Raw genomic sequence first — 21137 nt, forward strand, 5'->3', positions numbered from 1 at the left:
AAAATTAATATGTTTTAATCCCTATTGAGCATAAACTCATTTTGTGTAAATTTTATGAAAAATAAGCATGAAATCTTCGCAGGGAGTTTGGGAAGATTAAATATATTTTCAGCCATTATAGTAGATTACAAATGCTAAATGGTGTATGTATGGGACTGGGCAAATGTTGCATGTAATTTGTATTTTTCACACTGTTATAAAATTATATTAATATGATACTGTACCTTAAGGCTAGGTCTATGCTAGACCAACAATTCATTCCTGGGCCCCTGAAGATACTTGTTTGGCCCTGCTGTCTATTTAGCCAAGGTGAGTCCCTTATTAACAAGTATGAAATTGCTCACATCTTCCCAGCCTAAGTGAGTTTTTCATTTTTAGAAGCTAGGAAAAGATACAGATTTTGTTGTCAGATGGATTATTGGTGCTTTGTATTAAGCAGCGTGCTATCGTCTGTAATTAAAGACATATAAAGATTGGGAAAGCACTCCCCTGCCCCCCATTTAATTTGTTAAATTCATTTTCAGGCCAATACAGGTAGAATTTGACACTTTTTTTTTCTTTACATCAAGAGAAAGATAAGCTACTTGCTACCAGTGAATTACCAAAGTGAATTTTATTTTGAAATGAGATAGCTATGAATAAATAACAAAAATGTTTTGTAATATGTGAGAACAAACTTTTTTTAAAAGAGAAATTTGGATTTTATTTTTTGGTTAACTTTACGTGACTATTAGGAATGAGGCGTTTTATTTTTGATAATTAAAAATAATGTATTAATAGAACCTAAATTATCCTGAATTTCACATTCTCCTGGTCTTAAAATGGAAACCTGAACTTTTTTTTTTTTTTTTTTTTTGTGCTGCTGGGAATTGAACCCAGGACCTCATACATGCTAGGCAAGTGTTCTACCACAGAGCTTTAACCATAGCCCAAACCCAAACTTAAGAAAAAAATGTTTTCTAGAAGAATTTTTAAATGATCAAGGAGAAACCTGAGTTATTTTTTGACTTTGGTCATTCATATCCAGTCAGTCATTATTATTTGCATATCTTTTTTCCTCTGTTCTTCATTGCTTGGAGAATTCTAATAATGTAATTGTTTTTCCCACTGCTGTTCTACCTTTCTTCCCTGTGCATATGCTAGGTTTAAATGAACATTGATTATTACTGTTCCACACAAAATCCATTAGTCTTTCTTCCTCATATTTTAGGAAGTCACACACCATGAGAATGCATTCTTAATAAAAATTTCAAACTCTAAGATGGTAGGTATATATTGTTAAAAGTTAGCTGGCCACAGTTGTGCATGCCTATAATCCCAGCTACTTGGGAGGTTGAGGAAGAAGGATGGTAAGTTTGAGGTCAGCCTGGGCAACTTAGTGAGACTGTGCCTCAAAATGAAATAAAAAAGGACTGGGGATGTATCTCAGTGGTAGAGTGCTTGCCAAGCATGTGCAAGGCCCTGGGTTCATTTCTCAGTACCACCAAAAAAAAAAAAAAAAAAAAAAGTGAAAGGCATGGACAGAGGTAATTACTGTTAACATATATCAGTATATGTTCTAGATCATTTTCCCTTTCCGTACCAAGCAAAACGCAGACTTCCTAGCCTTCTGTTCAAGGCTTTCTACTATCTACCTCTGGCCTACATTTCCAGCCATAACTTGCTAGTTTTGTTGGTACACCTAATGTTTTACCGGTTGATTGCTGACCTTCAATTTTTTGAACAATTTCTTGTTGTGCTCTAATCTTTGCCTCTACTCAGAATCCTATCACTTGTTTATTTTTTCCCTTCCATTCCTTTTCCTCTCTGAAATCTTGAATCTTGCAAGGCTCATCATCCCACTATAAAATTTTCTGTAGCTTCTCTACAGTTAGAGGTGTGGTATTCCGGTCTTGATTTATAGCCCTTTATGTTTATCCCATTTCACTTTGTTTTTATTTTTTATATTTCATTTTACTATTTTCAAGCTTCTTGAAGACTGAGACCATTTGAAAATTTCTTTACAGTGCATGGAATGGTCCTTTAAATACTTAGTGACTGAGTGAATGCTGAATGAATATAGTAAAATGGTTTATGAAGGAGTGATACATTTTTTTTTGTTTTATCTTTTATCAGCACCCACAACACAAGATCAGACCCCAAGTTCTGCTGTTTCTGTTGCCACGCCTACAGTTAGTGTTTCAACTCCTGCTCCTACAGCCACACCTGTGCAAACTGTTCCCCAGCCGCACCCCCAGACGTTACCTCCTGCTGTTCCTCATTCAGTACCTCAGCCAGCAGCAGCAATACCTGCTTTTCCACCAGTAATGGTACCTCCGTTTCGTGTTCCCCTTCCTGGCATGCCAATTCCACTTCCAGGTAAACCAACAGATTGCAATAGCCTTTGCAGCTCTGTTTTCATATTGTCAGTTAGTTTGTTCTCATGTGTCTGTTGCATTTGAAATTTGCCTTGAATCTCACCTGTGTGAAATGTTTTCGAAAGATTCATGGCTAACTGCAATATTTCTCTTTTTAAGTTTTGGTAAATGTCCTTTTTTTTTGTTGTTGTTTACATGTCTTAAAATTAGAGTCACATTTAAAGCTACACTTATTTTGTATAATAGCTGCATTGAATTAAAAATGAGCATCTTCTCATGTAAATATGTTCTAAATGCAGTATTTTTAAGGAATTGAGTCTGTGAAATTGAGAAATCACCAGCCATAATAGCCAACACAAGTTGAATGCTTTATATACAGTACACTGTTCTCAGCACTTTTTATGCATTAATTTCTTTCATTTCACAACCATCTAAGAGGTAGGTACACTGACAGGTTAAATTATTTGTCCAAGGTCACATAGCTAATAAGTGATGGTGTTGGAATTTGACCCTGTGCCCTGTAGATCCAGATAACAGGATCTTAATAATTATGTTATGCTGGGAAGAAAATGTGAGTTACCGAACTTAAACAAACCAGAAGGTTCCCAAATAACATTTGTGAAGTAAAGTATAACATTCATCATTTAAACTTTAGGTGTTATGGTGAATTTGCATGTTTTATTGTCTTATGAGGAATTGTTAAAACTAGATAAGGAATTAAAAGATTGTGGAGTAGAGTTCTTCCTATAGGTAGTGGGTAGTGGTTGTGTCGGGACTAGGGGTAGTATTGGGAATTCTTATTTGAGTGCGGTAGCTGTTGTCAAATGGGTTTATTTGATCCTTGAGCCATGATTCATTTTTCTTGTATTATAGTTGAAAGTATACCTTAAAGAGGTCAAGTTTATAAGGCTAGTTTGTAGCAAGGATGAATAAAACCTAGTGCCCAATCTCTCTATTTTTGCCACTTTATTGTACTTGTTTCTGTGTAAAAATAGTTGTGATATAGCTGTTTGTTAGAATTGCACACATCTTAATTTTCACTGTTGTTCAGTTGTCTTTTTCCTCGTGACCACTTTGAAAATGACACTTCCAGATAATATACCTTGGCAAGAAAGGAACCAAAATTTTTAACAATTAGTGGTTTTTTTTTTTTTTTTTGATAGATCTTTTACACATTATTAATGTAATTTTATATTATTAAATGTGCTATATGTGATGTGTAAGAATCTCAAGTCATTAAAATTAGATGAAAATAAGAAATGTTTTCTTTAATTCTAGGGATTATCCATTTTCTAAGTTAAATTTAAGACAAGCAGCTAGTACTTTCCTCGGGATATAATTTTTGTAGGAAACTAAGTGATAAATGAAGAATAGCTTAGCATTTGTCATAACCACTTTTTGAAATTTTGACCTGCTTTAGAGTTAAGGACTGTGTCTAAATAAATTCTGGATTCTGAGTGATCTGAAGGAGCTGGGTTGTTAAATCTGTAGAGAGAAGATTGAAAGGTAGCATGATAATACTGCTGAAGTATTTTGAGAGGTGATCATCTGAAAAACCTTTTTGTGTTGCTCTAGAGGATCAGAAGGTGAAATGTACAGAATAGTAAAATTCATTTCTGCAGAAAATGAAACTGTCACAATAAAACCCCTCCAGCTGTAGCTGCAGTTTGATGTCACATGTTCTTCCCAGAGCCTTGTCCCATCATTAAAAAATTGTCCTAACACATAGTACTGACCATTGGGTGACCAAATTGTGGTGGCATATGTGATGTCTGGCAGTAAAAGGCATAAATGGCAGTTGTTATGAAATTTTGTAGGTCAATTGTAAGAAAGCTTGAATTGGATAGTTTTTAAGATTTTATCCAAGACAAGATTCTTTGGAGAGGGAGCTAGTCTCCTATAGAAAATGATACCTGTATTAGTTTATTTTTCTCATTTTCCTTTTTAATTCAATTCTATATAGTGAAAAAGAGAACTTTTCTCCTTGACAGATTTTTGGTTTTATGTACACTTTACCTCAGTTTTTCCCTGTTCATTTCTTGTCAGTATTAAGGAGAACAGGAGAAATTTATATGTAATTTATTTTGGAACCTTAAATTCTATTTTAAATAGCATTATCTGGCTCTAACGAGGATGATTATGGGATAATCAAACATGATGAAGGGAAGGAGTAGAAGAATTAGGTAAAGTATAGGAATAAAGAGTAGAATTTGAGAATAGTAAATTGCATTGGGATTATAGGATTTCTAAAATCATTTTGAATTTTAAGGAACTTGCTGTCATTGACATCATGATTATCCAAAATGTTAAATGAAATTTTCTAATTTCCAGATTAGAGCATAATTTGAGGACAGAGTTGTAGGAAAATTGGATAAGTGTTCTCTTTAAAAAAAAGTTAGGTATTTAAATGTGTGGTTATCTTGTGAGTATTCATGATATGCATGCAGTACCCTGAGAGAAAACTTTATCTTGTTAGCCATGAGAAGAAATATGTATAACTCTGTGGCATAGTGTTTGTTAATTAAATGGAAGAGTTTTTTTTTTTTGACCCAGTTGATACTTAGCAATGGCAATTAAGTCTCAATATGAGTATATTTAAGTTTCATCAGTTACATAGTTAAATTAATTTTTTGGAGGATGGTTTTGGAGAACATTCTTTGAGAATAAAGTTAATATAGCCCAAGAATTGAGTTTCTAGTGCCTGTTTAATAGGTTTTGTGGTCCTGTAGGTGGCACTATTTATATTAATTTAAACTTAACACAGGCTGTAACTGCCCTAAGCAAATGAATTTTTCTATTGCTTTCTTTTAATACTTGGGAAAATAAAACTATACATATAAATTTACTCAGCTTCCTCTTATGATCCAGTTTTTTTATTTTAGTTTAAGAGGTAATGAAAGTTTAGCTCTACTATTCTCTTCTTTTTTTGTGTGTGATGCTGGGGGTTGAACCCAGGGCTTTGTGCTTGACAGGCAAGCACTCTATGAACTGAGCTATATCCCCAGCCCAAGCTCTAATATTCTTTATCTAAAATAATAATTAGAAGCTAAAGGCACTTTTCAAATACTAGCAGTATTTTTGTGTGTGTGTGTGTGAACATAGTTACATTATTTACAAATGGATCTAACTCTGAATTAGGAGAGATTTCTTTTCCTGTCCTGGGGAAAGTAGTTGTTTGTTATTTTTATTTATTTTTTATGGGTACCAAACTAAGTTTAGGTTTTTTTTTCCAGCCAAAAAAGATTTTTTAAATTTATTTTCCTAATATTATTCTTCAGCCTTCAGTCTTTTTCTTTTAAATTTGCACTTTATTTTGAATTTTTCTTAGTTTTAGTTTTCCAGCTTTTACCTTGATTCCCTTATGACCATTGTAATGCATCATAATGAGTCTTCAGTCTACTCAGAAATGTACATAATTTCCATTCTTTAATGCAAGTGGTATTTCTTTAGCCAACCTAAATGTTAGCGGTTTTTGCAGCCATCAGCCTATATGGTGATTAGTAATAGTAAAGGTGCTGGATGTTTCTTAGTTACATCCTGCCTCCACAATGTTCCAAGCTCTTGTAATTCCATAGAGCAGGCACTCAACATGAATATTTTGTCATTAGTTGAATGCTGCTATCCTTCATCTTTGCCTTTCTTTTATTTGAACCATTATTTGCAGTGGAATATTTGGATCCATTTCAAACCTTATTTTCTTCCTATGCCACCTACTCCTTTTGTCCTTAGTCTTTTCTTACTCCTTTTCTACTTCTGCATAGTTGTGCTACATCCCTCAGCTCCTGCATGTAGTTTCAACTTAGCAGCATAGAGTGTCTTGTTAGTGTCATGCTGCGTGTCTGCCTTTCTTTGGCATCTAAGCAAGAGCAGCATGGATTTGATGTCCTGTGGGAAAATGCCCCACTTGAGAATTTGTTACATATATGTAATGAAGGGGCTTTCTTTTGTTGAACTTAACCTCTGAGACTCCTTCAAATATTATCAGGGCTGGTAGGTACTTGATGTTGTAATTTAGAATTAGAATCATTAAATTAAAATGACACCACTTCCCACAAAATGTAAAACAAAGAAATTTTACTCCATCCTTGGTCTTTTTCATTGGAAAGAGCATTCTAAATTGCAGTGGTAAATTATTTCCCTGAATCCCAGTGGTAGCTGACATACCATGGCAGCTTTCCAACCTGTGCTTGCTTATCCATTTTACAGGTGTAGCAATGATGCAAATAGTCAGCTGCCCGTATGTAAAGACAGTCGCTACCACCAAGACCGGTAATTTTTAAAACCATCTTAGTTTGTTTTGTCTGTAAGTTGGCATGGTAGTGAATGTTGTTGTTTATCCTTTTATTTATTTTTGCCCAAGTGAGTGGATTTTTTTATATTTTTCTTTTTAACGAGTAGTATAAATGCAGTTGTCATATTTGGCCAACACTTAATTTTCCCAATTGCCTGTAGTATTAGCTTCTTTGGTTCACAAAAGCAAATAAGGTCAGATCACTTTATATCTTAATTTATGTAATAAGTGTAAACAACTTCATTCTCATATTCATAACATTTAACTTTATTTTTGATGTGTGTTTTTAAGTTAAATATAAAAAAATCATTTCCATGTGTAAAGTGATGTGATTATGCTTGCATGCTAGTGAGTATATGTGTGTGGATATTTGTGTGTATAGTATAAATTTAATTTATTGAAGTAACATAATTACCTGGAACTTAGATTTAAGAATCCCCCCTCAATTTTGTTTTCATGTGTCCTTATTTTAATAGTATTTTATTTTATATAGTATTAGCTCATTTAGTTATCTTGTAAAAATATATATCTTGGCTTGTCTTTTCAAAAGTAGAAGCAGCCTTTGCTTTCTTTTAGGAAAAGAATAAACTGATGTTGTACAGGGATAACTGACTCAATCTTTTGGATTTGATAAACTCAGTCATTTACTTTAAAACAGAATTTTATTATACTATTATTAAGTATTTTAAAAGGCAATAATTTTGCCTCAGGAAATATGCACATTAAATATTATTATCATTTCATTAGAATTTGAGAAATTATCTTTAAAAAACATTTCTATTCATATGTACCATGATTTTTATAATTTATGTTAAGACATATAAGAGGAGACCCAAATTTCTGACTGTTCTTCAGGTACTTAGGTTGAATTTCCATGTTGAATTTCAGAATTAGAACTAAAAACCCAGAGAAAAAGAGCTGAGTAATATTTGAATCACCTTTTTATATATATATTTTTTGTTCTAACTGGTCCATTCACTTATTAATATTTAATAGAAAGATTTAGCTCCTATTTTAAGAGTGTGTTTGTATCCCAATTTAATATGTGATTCTAATTTTTTATTATTCTTTTTTTAGGTGTATTGCCAGGAATGGCCCCTCCTATTGTACCCATGATACACCCCCAGGTTGCTATTGCAGCTTCACCTGCTACCTTAGCTGGAGCAACAGCAGTTTCTGAGTGGACTGAATATAAAACAGCAGATGGGAAAACCTATTATTATAACAACAGAACATTAGAATCAACCTGGGAAAAACCCCAAGAACTAAAAGAAAAAGGTATATTGTTTTAATGACTTGGGGCATAGTATGAACTGTAATGAGTATACTGTTTGAAATTCTGAAATGATTTCTTTTTAACATGCTGGATACCTAATTACACAATTATGGGATTATTATTTTTACAAAATTGATGGATGTGTATTTATTTAAAAAGTCATTTCTTCTATTTACATTTTTGCCATAATTTTTTCTGTCTGGGGAAATTAAGTCATATGTGCACATTATACACACAAACACACACACATTTTTCTTTTGTTGATAATTGTTATATTGTCCTTGAGATTGGCAAAATTGATCAGGAAGGAATGTGTTTATTGTAAAGAAAAGAACTTAGGCTTTTGGAATCTTAGGTGTAGAAGACTCCACTTGCTGTATCATAAGTCCCTATTTCTATTTCTAAATTCCTTAGTATCTTATCCCTTTGAGCAAAATATATGATGACTACCAGTGATATGCTAATGACCTGAAAGACGTATTCCTTTGAAGTCAGCAGGTCTTTAAGGAGTTTCTTGATTGCATTGGGTTCAAAATCAATGGTATTACAAGGAGGAACATTTTATCTTAATGCTTAACAACTAGTAGTAGAATATCACAACTGCTAATTCTCTGCAAATTCTTTAAAAGTTACATCAAAACCTTTGCCATTAATTGTTTAACAGAAAAATTAGAAGAGAAGATTAAAGAGCCAATTAAAGAGCCCTCTGAAGAACCTCTGCCAATGGAGACGGAGGAGGAGGATCCTAAAGAAGAGCCCATGAAGGAGATAAAGGAGGTACAGGGCCCTGACCTGCTAATCTGGTAGCCAACCTTCATTGATTGGTACAAGTTACATGTAACTGAATATCTATTTGGAGTATAGTTAAATAATTGCTATAAGTTTTATTTTTTATATTGAACTGAGGCCCTAAGAAAAGAGTGGGTCTTAGACTTGAGCTCTAGCCTTCTGACTTGCAGACTGATACATGTTTAAGCTAGAAGTGCAACTTCATTGGATAAAAAAATGTGGTGTGTGTATTTATGTACATACATATAGTGTTTTATTCAGCCATAAAGAACAAAAGTAAGTCATTTGCAGGAAAATGCATGGAACTGGAGACCATAATTTTGAGTGAAATAAGCCAGTCTCAGAAAGAAAATTATCTTGTTTTTTCTCATATTTGGAAGTTAGTGGGGAAAAAACAGAAGAGGAAAAAAAGGGAGTGAACACCATGAAAGAAGGGAGGCCATTAGGGCAGAGGAGAGGGATCAGGGGGAGTGAGGAGGGGAGGGGAGGAGAATGAAAATGATCAAATTAGGTTTTTATATGTGTATGAATATACACCAGTAAAAGTTTTTATAAAAGCATGACTTCATATTTAGGGAATGTTGAGTGATTATATTTTCTGTCCTCCCTACTATTGTATTTTAAGTGTGAAATGATCCCTTTTTGTTACTAAGAGGTCTCTTTTGTGGAAACTTCCTTTATTTGGTGTGGGAGCCAATGGTAGTCATGTTTCAGTACTAGGGAAGATAGCAGAAATAAGAAACAACCTCAGATGAATAGGTCTTCTCTAATTTCTATATGGTATAGTTTTCCATTTCTGCTCCTAAGCATATGGTTATTAAGTTTGTAAGATAGGACCGGCTGCTGCTACTTCTGGGTTCTGCTATTATGAAATTCAGTTCTTTTGGTGGGGCAAGGATTTAGGAATTCTCTCCCAATTCTAGTAATAGACTTTATACTTTGTGATATTTACAGTGATAACTGACTTTTGTATTTTTTCATGTTATTAATTAAATATGAATAATATCATTTCCCTTAGGAGCCCAAAGAAGAGGAGATGACTGAAGAAGAAAAGGCTGCCCAAAAGGCAAAACCAGTAGCTACTACTCCTATTCCTGGTACTCCATGGTATGTACTTAGCTTAATTTAATGAGTTGTTTTTATTCTATTTTTTTTTTTTTTAATCATACCTGTTTAATTTTTTTCTTTCTTTAGGAAGAAAAGGTACTTTTAAAAAAGCATACATCAAATATGTTTTCATCTAGTGAATATTTTGGTCCTTTTTTGTTACATTTGGGTTGTTTAAACCCAAAATTCAGTTGCTACAAGTGTATTTTTCATTTCATGGTCTATTAATGTTTATTCTTAATAATTATATACTTGAGCCACTGAGAAATCCTGAATCTGCTGGGGGTTTTTGATTTTGGTACTGAGGATTGAATGCACTGAGCAATATCAGCAGCCCTTTTATTTTTTGCTTTGAGACAGGTTCTAAGTTTCCCAGGATGGCCTCAAAACTTGCGATCCTCCTTCCTCAGCCTCCTGAGTCTCTGGGGTTACAGGTGTGTGCCACCACACCTGACCTGTATCTTTCTATATTTGAAATGTTTTAAATTTGCTTATATTTATATACATATTCATTCCCACTTTATAATTACATTTAAAGAACTAAGTAAAGTTGTGTCTTTTCGTAATTTTTATAGTTATGTCCTTATAGTTTTTATAGTTTAGTTATATCTTTTTATTTTTTTCCTATAGCATCCCAAAGTGTGGATTTTTTAGAATTAATTCCCTGTGGTATTATTCAGTAGGGTCTTCCATTCCCCAAATTTCCTTCAAACTAGCTAGCAGATTTAGAGCTATGTGGTCAGGTTGAGGTTTGCTCTTTTGGCCAAGATTAATTCCCTCAAAATGCATCTAGTTGTCCTTTTTTTGTGATGTTAGCAACCATTGATGATGACAACTAGATGTACTTTGAGGAAGTTAGTGGTTTTCAACCAGGAGTGATTCTCCCCAGTGGACATTTGGCAATGCCAGGGGACATTTTTGGTTGTCACACTTCAAGAGTATTAATAAGCATCTAGTAATTAGAGGCCAGGATGCTCCTAAACATCCTTCCATGCCCAGGAAAGTTCCCCCTGAGAAATATTTATTTGCCCAAAATGTCAGTAGTGCAAGATTGAAAAACCCTCGCCTAAATCCTATAAATCATTAAGGACTGAGAGTTGCAATGTATTTCCTTTATTCTCTTTTAGTTTATTAACTGAAATACTTAAATATTTCTCCTCATCAATATTGGTTACTTAGAGGAACAAACTATACAGGAAAGAAAGGATTTGCCAGTTTACAGAATAATGAGTTAATTTGAGTATTCATAGATTTAACTATAATACTATACATTCCTATCCATTCATTCCTATCTATTGAAGTTATCCTTATTGATGATCAACTGTCTTATCTTTGGTTTTCTTAAAACTGCTCCTGAGCATTTTTGTTAAAATTTTGTCTTTTATATCTTCCTTTCTTTCTTAGATAAGCTGTTCTAGGCTTCTCTTACTATTTCCTGTCTCAGACCTGGAATTGGTTGTTTCTTCAAGGAACCCTGTTTTCTTTTTGTGAGAAGTGGTATTTATAAATCAGAGCATGAAATCTGTTTTTCAGTGGGGATAACATAATTACTCATTTGCATTGCTCATATGATATACAGTATCAGTACCAATACTATCACTTAATATGATTGTTGAAGACAGATAACTTTTTTTTCTAGTTATTTTTATGTGTAGGGCATTTCACCCTAGAGATATATATAGCCAAATTATTGTGTTTTAAAGATATTTGGCATAGTTGCCTTCTATAAGGTTATTTCACTGACTTCAAAAACAAATTATTAAAAAATAATTATGGAAAATATGTATCTGGTTCCAAAGTCACAGTTATGAAAATAGCCCGTATTCAAAGAATATATTCCAGAGTTGTGATTTCTCTCTTTGAACATGTACATGAAAGACCAATAATCAACTCTAAACTCCCTCAGTTTATTTTCAGATATGGGTCTATCCTCAGGTAACTAAAAATTTTAGAGTTTGTATGATTCTTACTTTTCTTCATTTGTTTTTCTTTTCCTTTTCTGGACAGCAGTAATTTATGTATGAGGTCTCTTAGATCTAGTCTTCCTCTAAGCCTCTTAAAATTTATAGTTTTCTTAAAAACTTTTTTTGTCTTAGTTGTAGATGGACACAGTACCTTTATTTCATTTGTTTATTTTTATGTGTTGCTGAGGATCAAATCCAGTGCCTCACTTGTTAGCAAGCACTCTACCACTGAGCTACAACTGCAGTCCTGTATCTATAGCTTTTGCACTCTGCTTTGAGTTAGTTTCTTATTGTTTTTCTGACCCCTGAGTCAGGTCTGGTAGTGACCATCTTATTTTCTCCAGTTCTACCCAGAATGTTATAATTTGGAAAACCTTTTTCTGAAACTTTACAAGTCAGTCTTAGAGTGTTTCTAATGCATTTAAATTTGGTGGTTTGTAATTGTACCTGATCTCTCTCTCTCTCTTTCTCTCTCTCTCTCTCTCTCTCTTCTCTGGCTTCTGGGCCCCCTTAACCTTAGGTAGGCTGTTACTTTTCTCCTTTGGTTTACTGGGGTATTGTTCTGTTACAGGGCTACAAAAAGACTACTTTGCTGCTAAGGTACCTGAATAAGGCTGCTCTGTGCCCATTCAACTGTTTTTAGTTTTTATAGGTCAAGGATACTTGACATTCCCATAAATGATAGTTCCTTCCTCCAGAGCATCTACCTACTCTGCAATGTCAGGTTCTTTTCATGGGATTTGCTTTTTGCTGTTTGCTTGCTCAACCCAGAGAGAAGCCTTCTCTGCATGCGTTCTCCATGTTGGGACCCATGATCCCAAGGTTGCAGTTATTACTATCACTAGATCTTAATAGTTTTTTGGCTCAGAAGAGTCAATTAGTTTGAAATTGGGAATGAAGAAGGAAGGTTGCTATGTTGCATAATTGATTATATGTAAGTCTGTAATATTATTGGAAAAGAATGGCTGAGCTAATTTCACAAAAAGCATAAGTTACGAAAATTATATGAAGTTAAAAATTGTAGGGTTCTGCTAGGTATAGTGGCACATACCTGTATGCCTATAATCCTAGCCACTCCAGAGGCTGAGACAGGAAGATAACAAGTCCAAAGCCAGCCTCAGCAACGTAGTAAGACCCTGTCTCAAAATAAATTTAGAAAGGGCTGGGAGTGTGACTCAATGAAGCACCCCAGAGTTAAATTTCTGATACAAAAAAAGTATGTTGTAGAATTTTACCTTCATCAAACCACCACATTAATAGAAGGTTTGTACATATATCTTCTAGACCTTTTGTTGTATTGTTTTATGAATAGGTGTATAGGATATGTGTGTGGTATACGTGTGCATCATGAAATATTTCTAAAACAGTATATTGTTCCTGTTTTTTATTAAATATGTAAATCTTTTTATAACAGCATAGTTTTTCTGTTGTATGAAAATGCATGGTTTTCCTACAAATGGATGGTTAGATTGCTTTCCTTGTTTTGTTTTGATCCTGGAGTTACAAAGGACATCTTTATAAATATTTGTGAATACATTAAAGTTATTTCTGTTGGATTGATTCCGAGAAGTGAAATTGTTGAATTAAGTGATAATAATTATTTAAACTTTTGGAGAATATTGCTAAATAGAACTTATAGGGTTTTGGACAGGGCTTGGGTGAAGGAGTTATAATTTTGCAAATTACTTTTCCAACTAACATCCTGAGATTACCAGTTTTCCCTCACACTGGTATATTTATATCATATTCCTTTTAAATCTGTGTTTTTGGAATGCTGGTGTGGTTGAAACTTTTTTATATTTATTGGCTGTGTGGTTGCTTTTGCATAGTTTTTGTTCTTTTTTTTTTATGGACTTCCTTTTTTTAAAAAAAAAAAAAAACGTGGTGGCTTTTTGTGTATACTCCTTTGACTTTTACATGTGTTTTAGTTTCTCTCACTGTGTTGATTTTTGCTTTGCTATCTTGTCCCATATACGTTTTATATTTTGGGAGTAGGAGGTAGCTTAGTGGTATAGTGCTTGCCTAGCATACACAAAGCCCTAGGTTCATTCCCCAACACCACACGCACTTTTCGTAAGGTCAAATTGATCTCTTTATTTATAGCTTTTAGGTTTGGTGTCTGTCTTAGGAAGTATCCTTACTGCACCCCCAAATACAAGCATATGTTACTAGTGCTTTTGCAGTCCATCTGAATGTATGAAAGGTAATGATTGTTCAAATGAATTATTTTCTAAGTTATTAATGAAGGAAGTGTAATTTGAATTCCCTACTTTCTAATTTCATTTTTCTCATAAAATAGATGAAGTGCTAACTTTAAGCATTTTAAATAGATCTTTTTGTCTATTGATATCTTCAAATGTTGCTTTTCAGTTTATTGTTTCTTGGAGATAAGTTAAGGAAGTAAGTGTAGAACTTGAAGTCTCCTGGTTCCTTTACCTGTACTGGAATTTCCTTCCTGGTATTTCATGACCTTTTTTTTTTTTTTAAATTTATTTTGATTGTAAACAAATGGGATACATGTTGTTTCTGTTTGTACATGGAGTAACAGCATACCATTTGCATATTCATACATTTACATAGAGTAATGATGTTTGATTCATTCCGTTATTTTTTTCCTTCCCCCCACCCCTCCCTCCTCTCTTTTCCCTCTATACAGTCCCTCCTTCCTCCATTCTTGCCCCCCTCCCACCCCCCATTACTTGTCATCATCCGCTTATCAGTGAGATCATTTGTCTTTTGGATTTTTGAGATTGGCTTATCTCACTTAACATGATATTCTCCAATTTCATCCATTTGCCTGCAAATGCCATAATTTTATTATTCTTTATAGCTGAGTAATATTCCATTGTATATATATATACCACAGTTTCTTTATCCATTCATCAAGTGAAGGACATCTAGGTTGGTTCCACAATCTGGCTATTGTGAATTGAACAGCTATGAACATTGATGTGCCTGTATTTCTGTAGTATGCTGATTTTAAGTCCTTTGGGTATAGGCTGAGGAGTGGGATAGCTGGGTCAAATGGTAGGTCCATTCCAAGTTTTCTAAGGAATCTCCACACTGCTTTCCAGAGTGGCTGCAGTAATTTGCAGTCCCACCAGCAATGTATGAGTGTACCTTTTTCCCCACATCCTCTCCAACACCTATTGTTGCTTGTGTTCTTGATAATCGCCATTCTAATTGGAGTGAGATGGAATCTTAGTATAGTTTTGATTTGCATTTCTCTTATTACTAAAGATGGTGAACATTTTTTCATGTTTGTTGATTGCTTGTGGATCTTCTGTGAAGCATCTGTTCATTTCCTTAGCCCATTTGTTGATTGGGTTATTTGTATTCTTGGTGTAGAGTTTTTTGAGTTCTTTATATATTCTGGAAATTAGTGCTCTATCTGAAGTATGAGTGGCAAAGATATTCTCCCACTCTGTAGGCTGTAGACTCTCTCTTTGCATTGCTGATAGTTTCCTTTGCTGAGAGAAAGCTATTTAGTTTGAATCTATCCCAGTTATTGATTCTTGCTTTTATTTCTTGTGCTATGGGAGTCCTGTTAAGGAAGTCTGATCCTAAGCCAACAAGGTGAAGATTTGGACCTACTTTTTCTTCTATAAGATGCAGGGTCTCTGGTCTGATTTCAAGGTCTTTGATCCATTGTGAGTTTTGTGCAGGGTGAGAGATAGGGGTTTAGTTTCATTCTGTTGCATATGGATTTCCAGTTTTCCCAGCACCATTTGTTGAAGAGGATATCTTTTCTCCATTTCATATTTTTGGCACCTTTGTCTAGTATTAGAAAATTGTATTTATTTGGGTTCATGTCCGTGTCCTCTATTCTGTACCATTGATCTACCTGTCTATTTTGGTGCCAATACCATGCTGTTTTTGTTACTATTGCTTTGTAGTATAGTTGAAGTTCTGGTATTGCGATACCCCCTGTTTCATTCTTCCTGCTAAGGATTGCTTTAGCTATTGTGTGTTTCTTATTCTTCCAGATGAATTTCATGATTGCTTGCTCTCTTTTTGTAAGGTATGTCATTGGGATTTTAATTGGAATTGCATTGAATCTGTATAGCACTTTTGGTAGTATGGCCATTTTGACAATATTAATTCTGCCTATCCAAGAACATGGGAGATCTTTCCATCTTCTAAGGTATTCCTTAATTTCTTTCTTCAACGTTTTGTAGTTTTCATTGTAGAGATCTTTTACCTCTTTGGTTAGATTGATGCCCAAGTATTTTATTTTTTTTGAGGCTATTGCAAATGGAGTTATTTTCCTCATTTCCCTTTCAGCTTTTTCGTCGCTTGCGTATAAAAATGCTTTAGATTTATGCGTGTTGATTTTATAGCCTGCTATTTTGCTGAATTCATTGATGAGGTTTAGAAGTTTTCTGGAGGAGGTTTTTGGGTCCTCTAAATATAGAATCATGTCATCCGCAAATAGTGACAGCTTAAGTTCCTCTTTTCCTATTCATATCCCTTTAATTTCTTTAGTCTGCCTAATTGCTCTGGCTAGAGTTTCGAGGACAATGTTGAATAGAAGTGGTGAAAGAGGACATCCCTGTCTTGTTCCCGTTTTTAAAGGGAATGGTTTCAGCTTTTCTCCAATAAGAATGATGTTGGCCATGGGCTTAGCATAAATAGCCTTTACAATGTTCAGGTATGTTCCTACTATCCCAATTTTTCTAGTGTTTTGAGCATGAAGACGTGTTGTATTTTGTCAAACGCTTTTTCTGTGTCAATTGAAATAACCATATGATTCTTATCCTTAAATCTATTGACATGATGGATTACGTTTATTGATTTACGAATGTTGAACCATCCTTGCATTCCAGGGATGAACCCCACTTGATCGTGGTGCACGATTTTCTTAATATGTTTTTGGATACGGTTTGCCAATATTTTGTTAAGGATCTTTGCATCTGTATTCATCAAGGATATTGGTCTGTAATTTTCTTTCCTTGATGTGTCTTTTCCTGGTTTGGGTATGAGGGTGATATTAGCTTCATAGAATGAGTTTGGTAGGGTACCCTCCTTTTCTATTTCCTGGAATACTTTGAGAAGTATTGGAATGAGTTCTTCTTTGAAGGTCTTGTAGAACTCGGCTGAGAATCCGTCTGGTCCTGGGCTTTTCTTGGATGGTAGGTTTTCAATGGCTTCTACTATTTCATTGCTTGATATTGATCTGTTTAAATCGTGTATGTCCTCCTGGTTCAGTTTGGGAGGAGCATATGTCTCTAGAAATTTGTCAATGTCTTCAGTAGTTTGTATTTTGTGGGAATACAGATTTTCAAAGTAGCTTCTCATTATGTTCTGTATCTCAGTGGTGTCGTGATATTTCCTTTTGCATCAGGTATTTTAGTAATTTGAGTCTTCTCTCTCCTTCTTTTTGTTAGTGTGGCTAAGGGTTTGTCTATTTTGTTTACTTTCTCAAAGAACCAACTTTTTGTTTTGTCAATTTTTTGACTTGTTTCTTTTGTTTCAATTGCATTGATATCAGCTCTGATTTTAATTATTTCCTGTCTTCTACTACTTTTGCTGTTATTCTGTTGTTCTTTTTCTAGGGCTTTGAGCTGTAATGTTAGGTCATTTAGTTGTTGACTTTTCATTCTTTTCTGGAATGCGCTCCATGCAATGAATTTTCCTCTTAGTACCGCTTTCATAGTGTCCCAGAGATTTTGATATGTTGTATCATCGTTCTCATTGACCTCTAAGAATTTTTTAATCTCCTCCCTGATGTTTTTTGTTATCCATGTTTCATTCAGTAGTATATTATTTAGTCTCCAGGTGTTGGAGTAATTTCTGTTTTGTATTTTGTCATTGATTTCTACTCTTAGTCCATTATGATCTGATAGATTTCATGACCTTTGTTTGACAATTTTGTGAAAATAATTTTGTATTCTCTGGGATAAACTTCAATTGGGTAAACTTCAATTTCTGGTTCTAAGAATTTTTAATGTTTTTTGAGAAATAGTTTTATTTAGTTGCTTATTTCTTTGCAGTACTGGGGATCAAACCTGGGGTTTTGTGCATGCTAGGCAAGCACTCCACCACTGAGCTATACCTTTAGCTCCTATTATTCCAATTTATATTGATATATTTGTGACTTTTTTCTTAGCATTTGTCTCCTTTGCTAATACACAAGGTCCACAGAATCAAGGACTGTTGCCTAAAAGGTCTTGAATTTAGTTTAAAGCACAGCGCCTGGCATATACGAAGTACTCAGCTATTTGTTGAACAAACAAATCTTTTTTTTTTTTTGCAGTATTAGTGATTGAACCCTGGGACTCACATGTGCTAGGCATGTACCTACCACTGAACTACACCCCCAGCCATTTTTTAAATTTTGTGATAGGATCTTGCTAAGTTGAACTTTAAATCCTCCTGCCTCCATCTCCTAAATAGCTGGAAGAAATTCTAGACCAGGAGGCATCAGGACTGAATCCCTGCACTCCATGTGGCCTTGTCTGTAGATAACCCACCCAGTAAATCAGGGGAATCCAGAGGACAAAGCCTGGTTGAGGAAGCAGCCAGCCAGCACAACAACTAGGAGAGTGGTATCAGAACATGAGTGTCTTAATTTTCACAGCTAAGAGATGGTACTGTGGGCACCATGTGGACAAAGGAAGCTACTCCCTTTTCTTTCAAGGCATAAACTCCTGTTTCTCACTTTTGATAAATGTTTTTTTAAAGGACACAAATTGTAATTTTTTACATTGGTTATTAAGATTGTGCAACAGTTTCAGATTTTAGTAGTTCTGTACTATTGCATATAATAATGACTACCTGTATTTGCCATGCTTTATCTGTAGTCTATGTTGGTTTTAACTTGACAAAAAAAAAAAAATTATTATTATTTTTTTGTACTGAGGATTGAACTCTGGGCTGCTGTACCACTGGGGCCACATCCCCAGCCCCTTTCATTTTTATTTTGAGACAGAGTCTTGCTAAGTTGGTTAGGGTCTCAGCTAAATTGCTGAGGCTGATCTTGAACTTTAATCCAACTGCCTCAGACTCCCAAGTTGCTGGGATACAGGTGTGCACCAGCATGCCCAGCTTAATTACCTATTTTATCTCTGAATTTAAGTCAATTTTGTGTTTACTAAGAGTGGCATGTAATTTTTTCTTTCCTGCTGTGCTTCTATAGTTTTTGTTTGTTTCTATAGTGTTCTCCCAGTATTTTATGACAAATTTGATACTTAGAGAAACATTTAAATAATTCTAAGTATAAATGTATGAACTGTCTAGATTCTGTAAGTTAACATTTTACCACATTTGCTTAATCACTTATCTGTCCATCTCTCAGTACATCTCAGTCTTGTTTTATTGTTGCATTGAAAGTTGTAGACATTAGTATGTTTCACTCCTATGTACTTTATCATGCATATTACTCTTTTAGGGTAGTTTTATGTCAGATGAATTCTTTGTTGTTTCTTGGTTAATTCTGAACGGTCTGACATCTCTATATACACATATACGAACCCCTGCTGGAGTTTTGATTGAGATTGCACTGAATCTTTAGAAAATTTAGAGAGAATTGACATTGTAACAGTATTATCTCTAACACTTTTCATGAACATGATTTCTTTCCATTTATTTAGGTCTTTAATATCTCTTAGTGTTATGATTTAGATATGGTATATTCCCCAGTAACCTTGTGTGATAGCCAAAGTAGCAATGTTCAGAGGAGAAATTGCTAGATTATGAGTGCTATAACCAAATCAGTAGATTAATTAATTCAATAGATTAACAATTTGAAAAAGCTACTATACTGGGTGGTAGCTGTAGACAGGTAGGTGTGACTGGAGGAAGTAGGAGTTTTTATTTTATTTCTGTTGCCTCAATCTTGCTCTCTGCTTCCCAGTACTATGAGCTGAACAGCTTTCCTCTGCTTCACCTTTCTACCATGATGCTCTTCTCCACCTTGGGGCCCAGAACAATGAAGTCAGCCCACCGTAGAATGAGACCTCCAAACCCAAACTAAACTTTATTACTCTGAGTTGTTGTTCTGGATATTTTGATCTCAGTAACAGAAAGCTGACTAACACACTTTAGCATTGTTTAGTGTAGAATTGGACATAATTGGCTAGATTTAGTCCTAGGTATTATGTTATCTGATGCTGTTGCAAATTAGATTTTTTTAAAAAAGCATTCATTTTCTACTTGTTTGCGATTTGTATATGAGAATGGAATTAATTTTTATGTATTAACTTTGTATCCCAGAACATTGATAATTCATTTCTTATAGTAGTTTTTTAGATTCCCTGGAATTATCCATGTAAACAACCATCATTTACAAATAGAAGTGTTTATTTCTTCTTTTCTGATCTTTTGTCATTTTTTTCTTCATTTCTTACTGCCATAACCTTTAGTACAATGCTAATTAAATAAAATAAGTTAAAGCAGATGTACGTGTTCCCTATATCAATGGTACAGTTTAATCTTTTTCACCAGTTACAATATTAGCTGTAAGCTTTTCATAGTTTCCTTTATCAGATTGAAGATGTTCCCTGCCTTTCCTAATTTGCTTGTGTGTGTGTGTGTGTTTTAATCAGCTATCCAAATCCACTGATCAGTTTTTCATTCTTTTAATCTAGGGAATTATACTGGCTTTTGAATGTTAAACTGTTTTTGCATTTCTGGGATAAATGTTATTTGTCATGGTACCTTTCCTTTTTTTGTGTGTGTGTGGTGCTGGGGATTTGAAACCAGGGCCTTGTGCTTGCAAGGCAAGCACTCTGCCAAGTTAGCTATATCCCCAGCCCCTGGTACTTTTCCTTTTAATGTATTGTTGCATTTGGATTTACTTTATCAGTTTTCTTTTTTCATATAGTGAGTTCTTAAGTCATTGGTGAAGTATTTTTTCTTTTGTAATGTAACTATTTAAAGCACTAAGTTTCTTTGTGTCCTGCAAATTGTGATATGGTATATTTTTCTGCCATTCAGTCCATACTTTAAATTCTGCTTTTTGATTTTGTCTTTGACTCCTGAATTATTTAGAAGTCTTTTATTTCATTTCCAGATAGGGTTTTTTCTAGATATCTTATTTAAATTATTAATTTAATTGTCCTGCAGGCAGATAGTATACATTGTATGATTCGATTACTACTATGTATGTCTTCTATTTGAATACTGTTTGTTTTGAGCCATGTTGGTCTGTTGCTGAGAGAATGGTGTTGATTTACTATAATTGTAGAATCGTTTATTTCTCTCGTGAATTTGGTCTGTTTTTATTTATTTTTAACTATTATAGACATGCACATTTTATAATTATTATGTCTTCCTGATGAATAATTGTCCTTTTTATTATTAGGAAATTAACCTCTTTATTTTTCATTATACAGTTTGTCTTAAAGTTTCTC

The 21137-nt window shown here is 34.2% G+C and overlaps 1 protein-coding gene across 6 annotated transcripts in view; it reads left to right on the forward strand.

Moving 5' to 3' along the window:
* Nucleotides 1-21137, forward strand: part of Tcerg1 (transcription elongation regulator 1) — a 67141-nt gene that overhangs the window by 12793 nt on the left and 33211 nt on the right. For 4 of the 6 annotated variants that reach the window (XR_007109084.1, XM_047555468.1, XM_047555465.1 and 1 more), the window contains exons 5-9: nt 2116-2358; nt 6564-6626; nt 7726-7926; nt 8589-8701; nt 9732-9820. Coding sequence is in view for 5 of the 6 variants with exons in the window: in XM_047555468.1 (XP_047411424.1) it covers nt 2116-2358; nt 6564-6626; nt 7726-7926; nt 8589-8701; nt 9732-9820 (709 nt within the window). In the remaining variant the exon portion in view is untranslated. The remainder of the gene's footprint in view (nt 1-2115; nt 2359-6563; nt 6627-7725; nt 7927-8588; nt 8702-9731; nt 9821-21137) is intronic. The other 2 variants (XM_047555469.1, XM_047555466.1) reach the window with 1 other exon arrangement.

This window comes from Sciurus carolinensis, chromosome 6 (assembly GCF_902686445.1).
Source record: "Sciurus carolinensis chromosome 6, mSciCar1.2, whole genome shotgun sequence".
Classification (NCBI taxonomy): domain Eukaryota; kingdom Metazoa; phylum Chordata; class Mammalia; order Rodentia; family Sciuridae; genus Sciurus; species Sciurus carolinensis.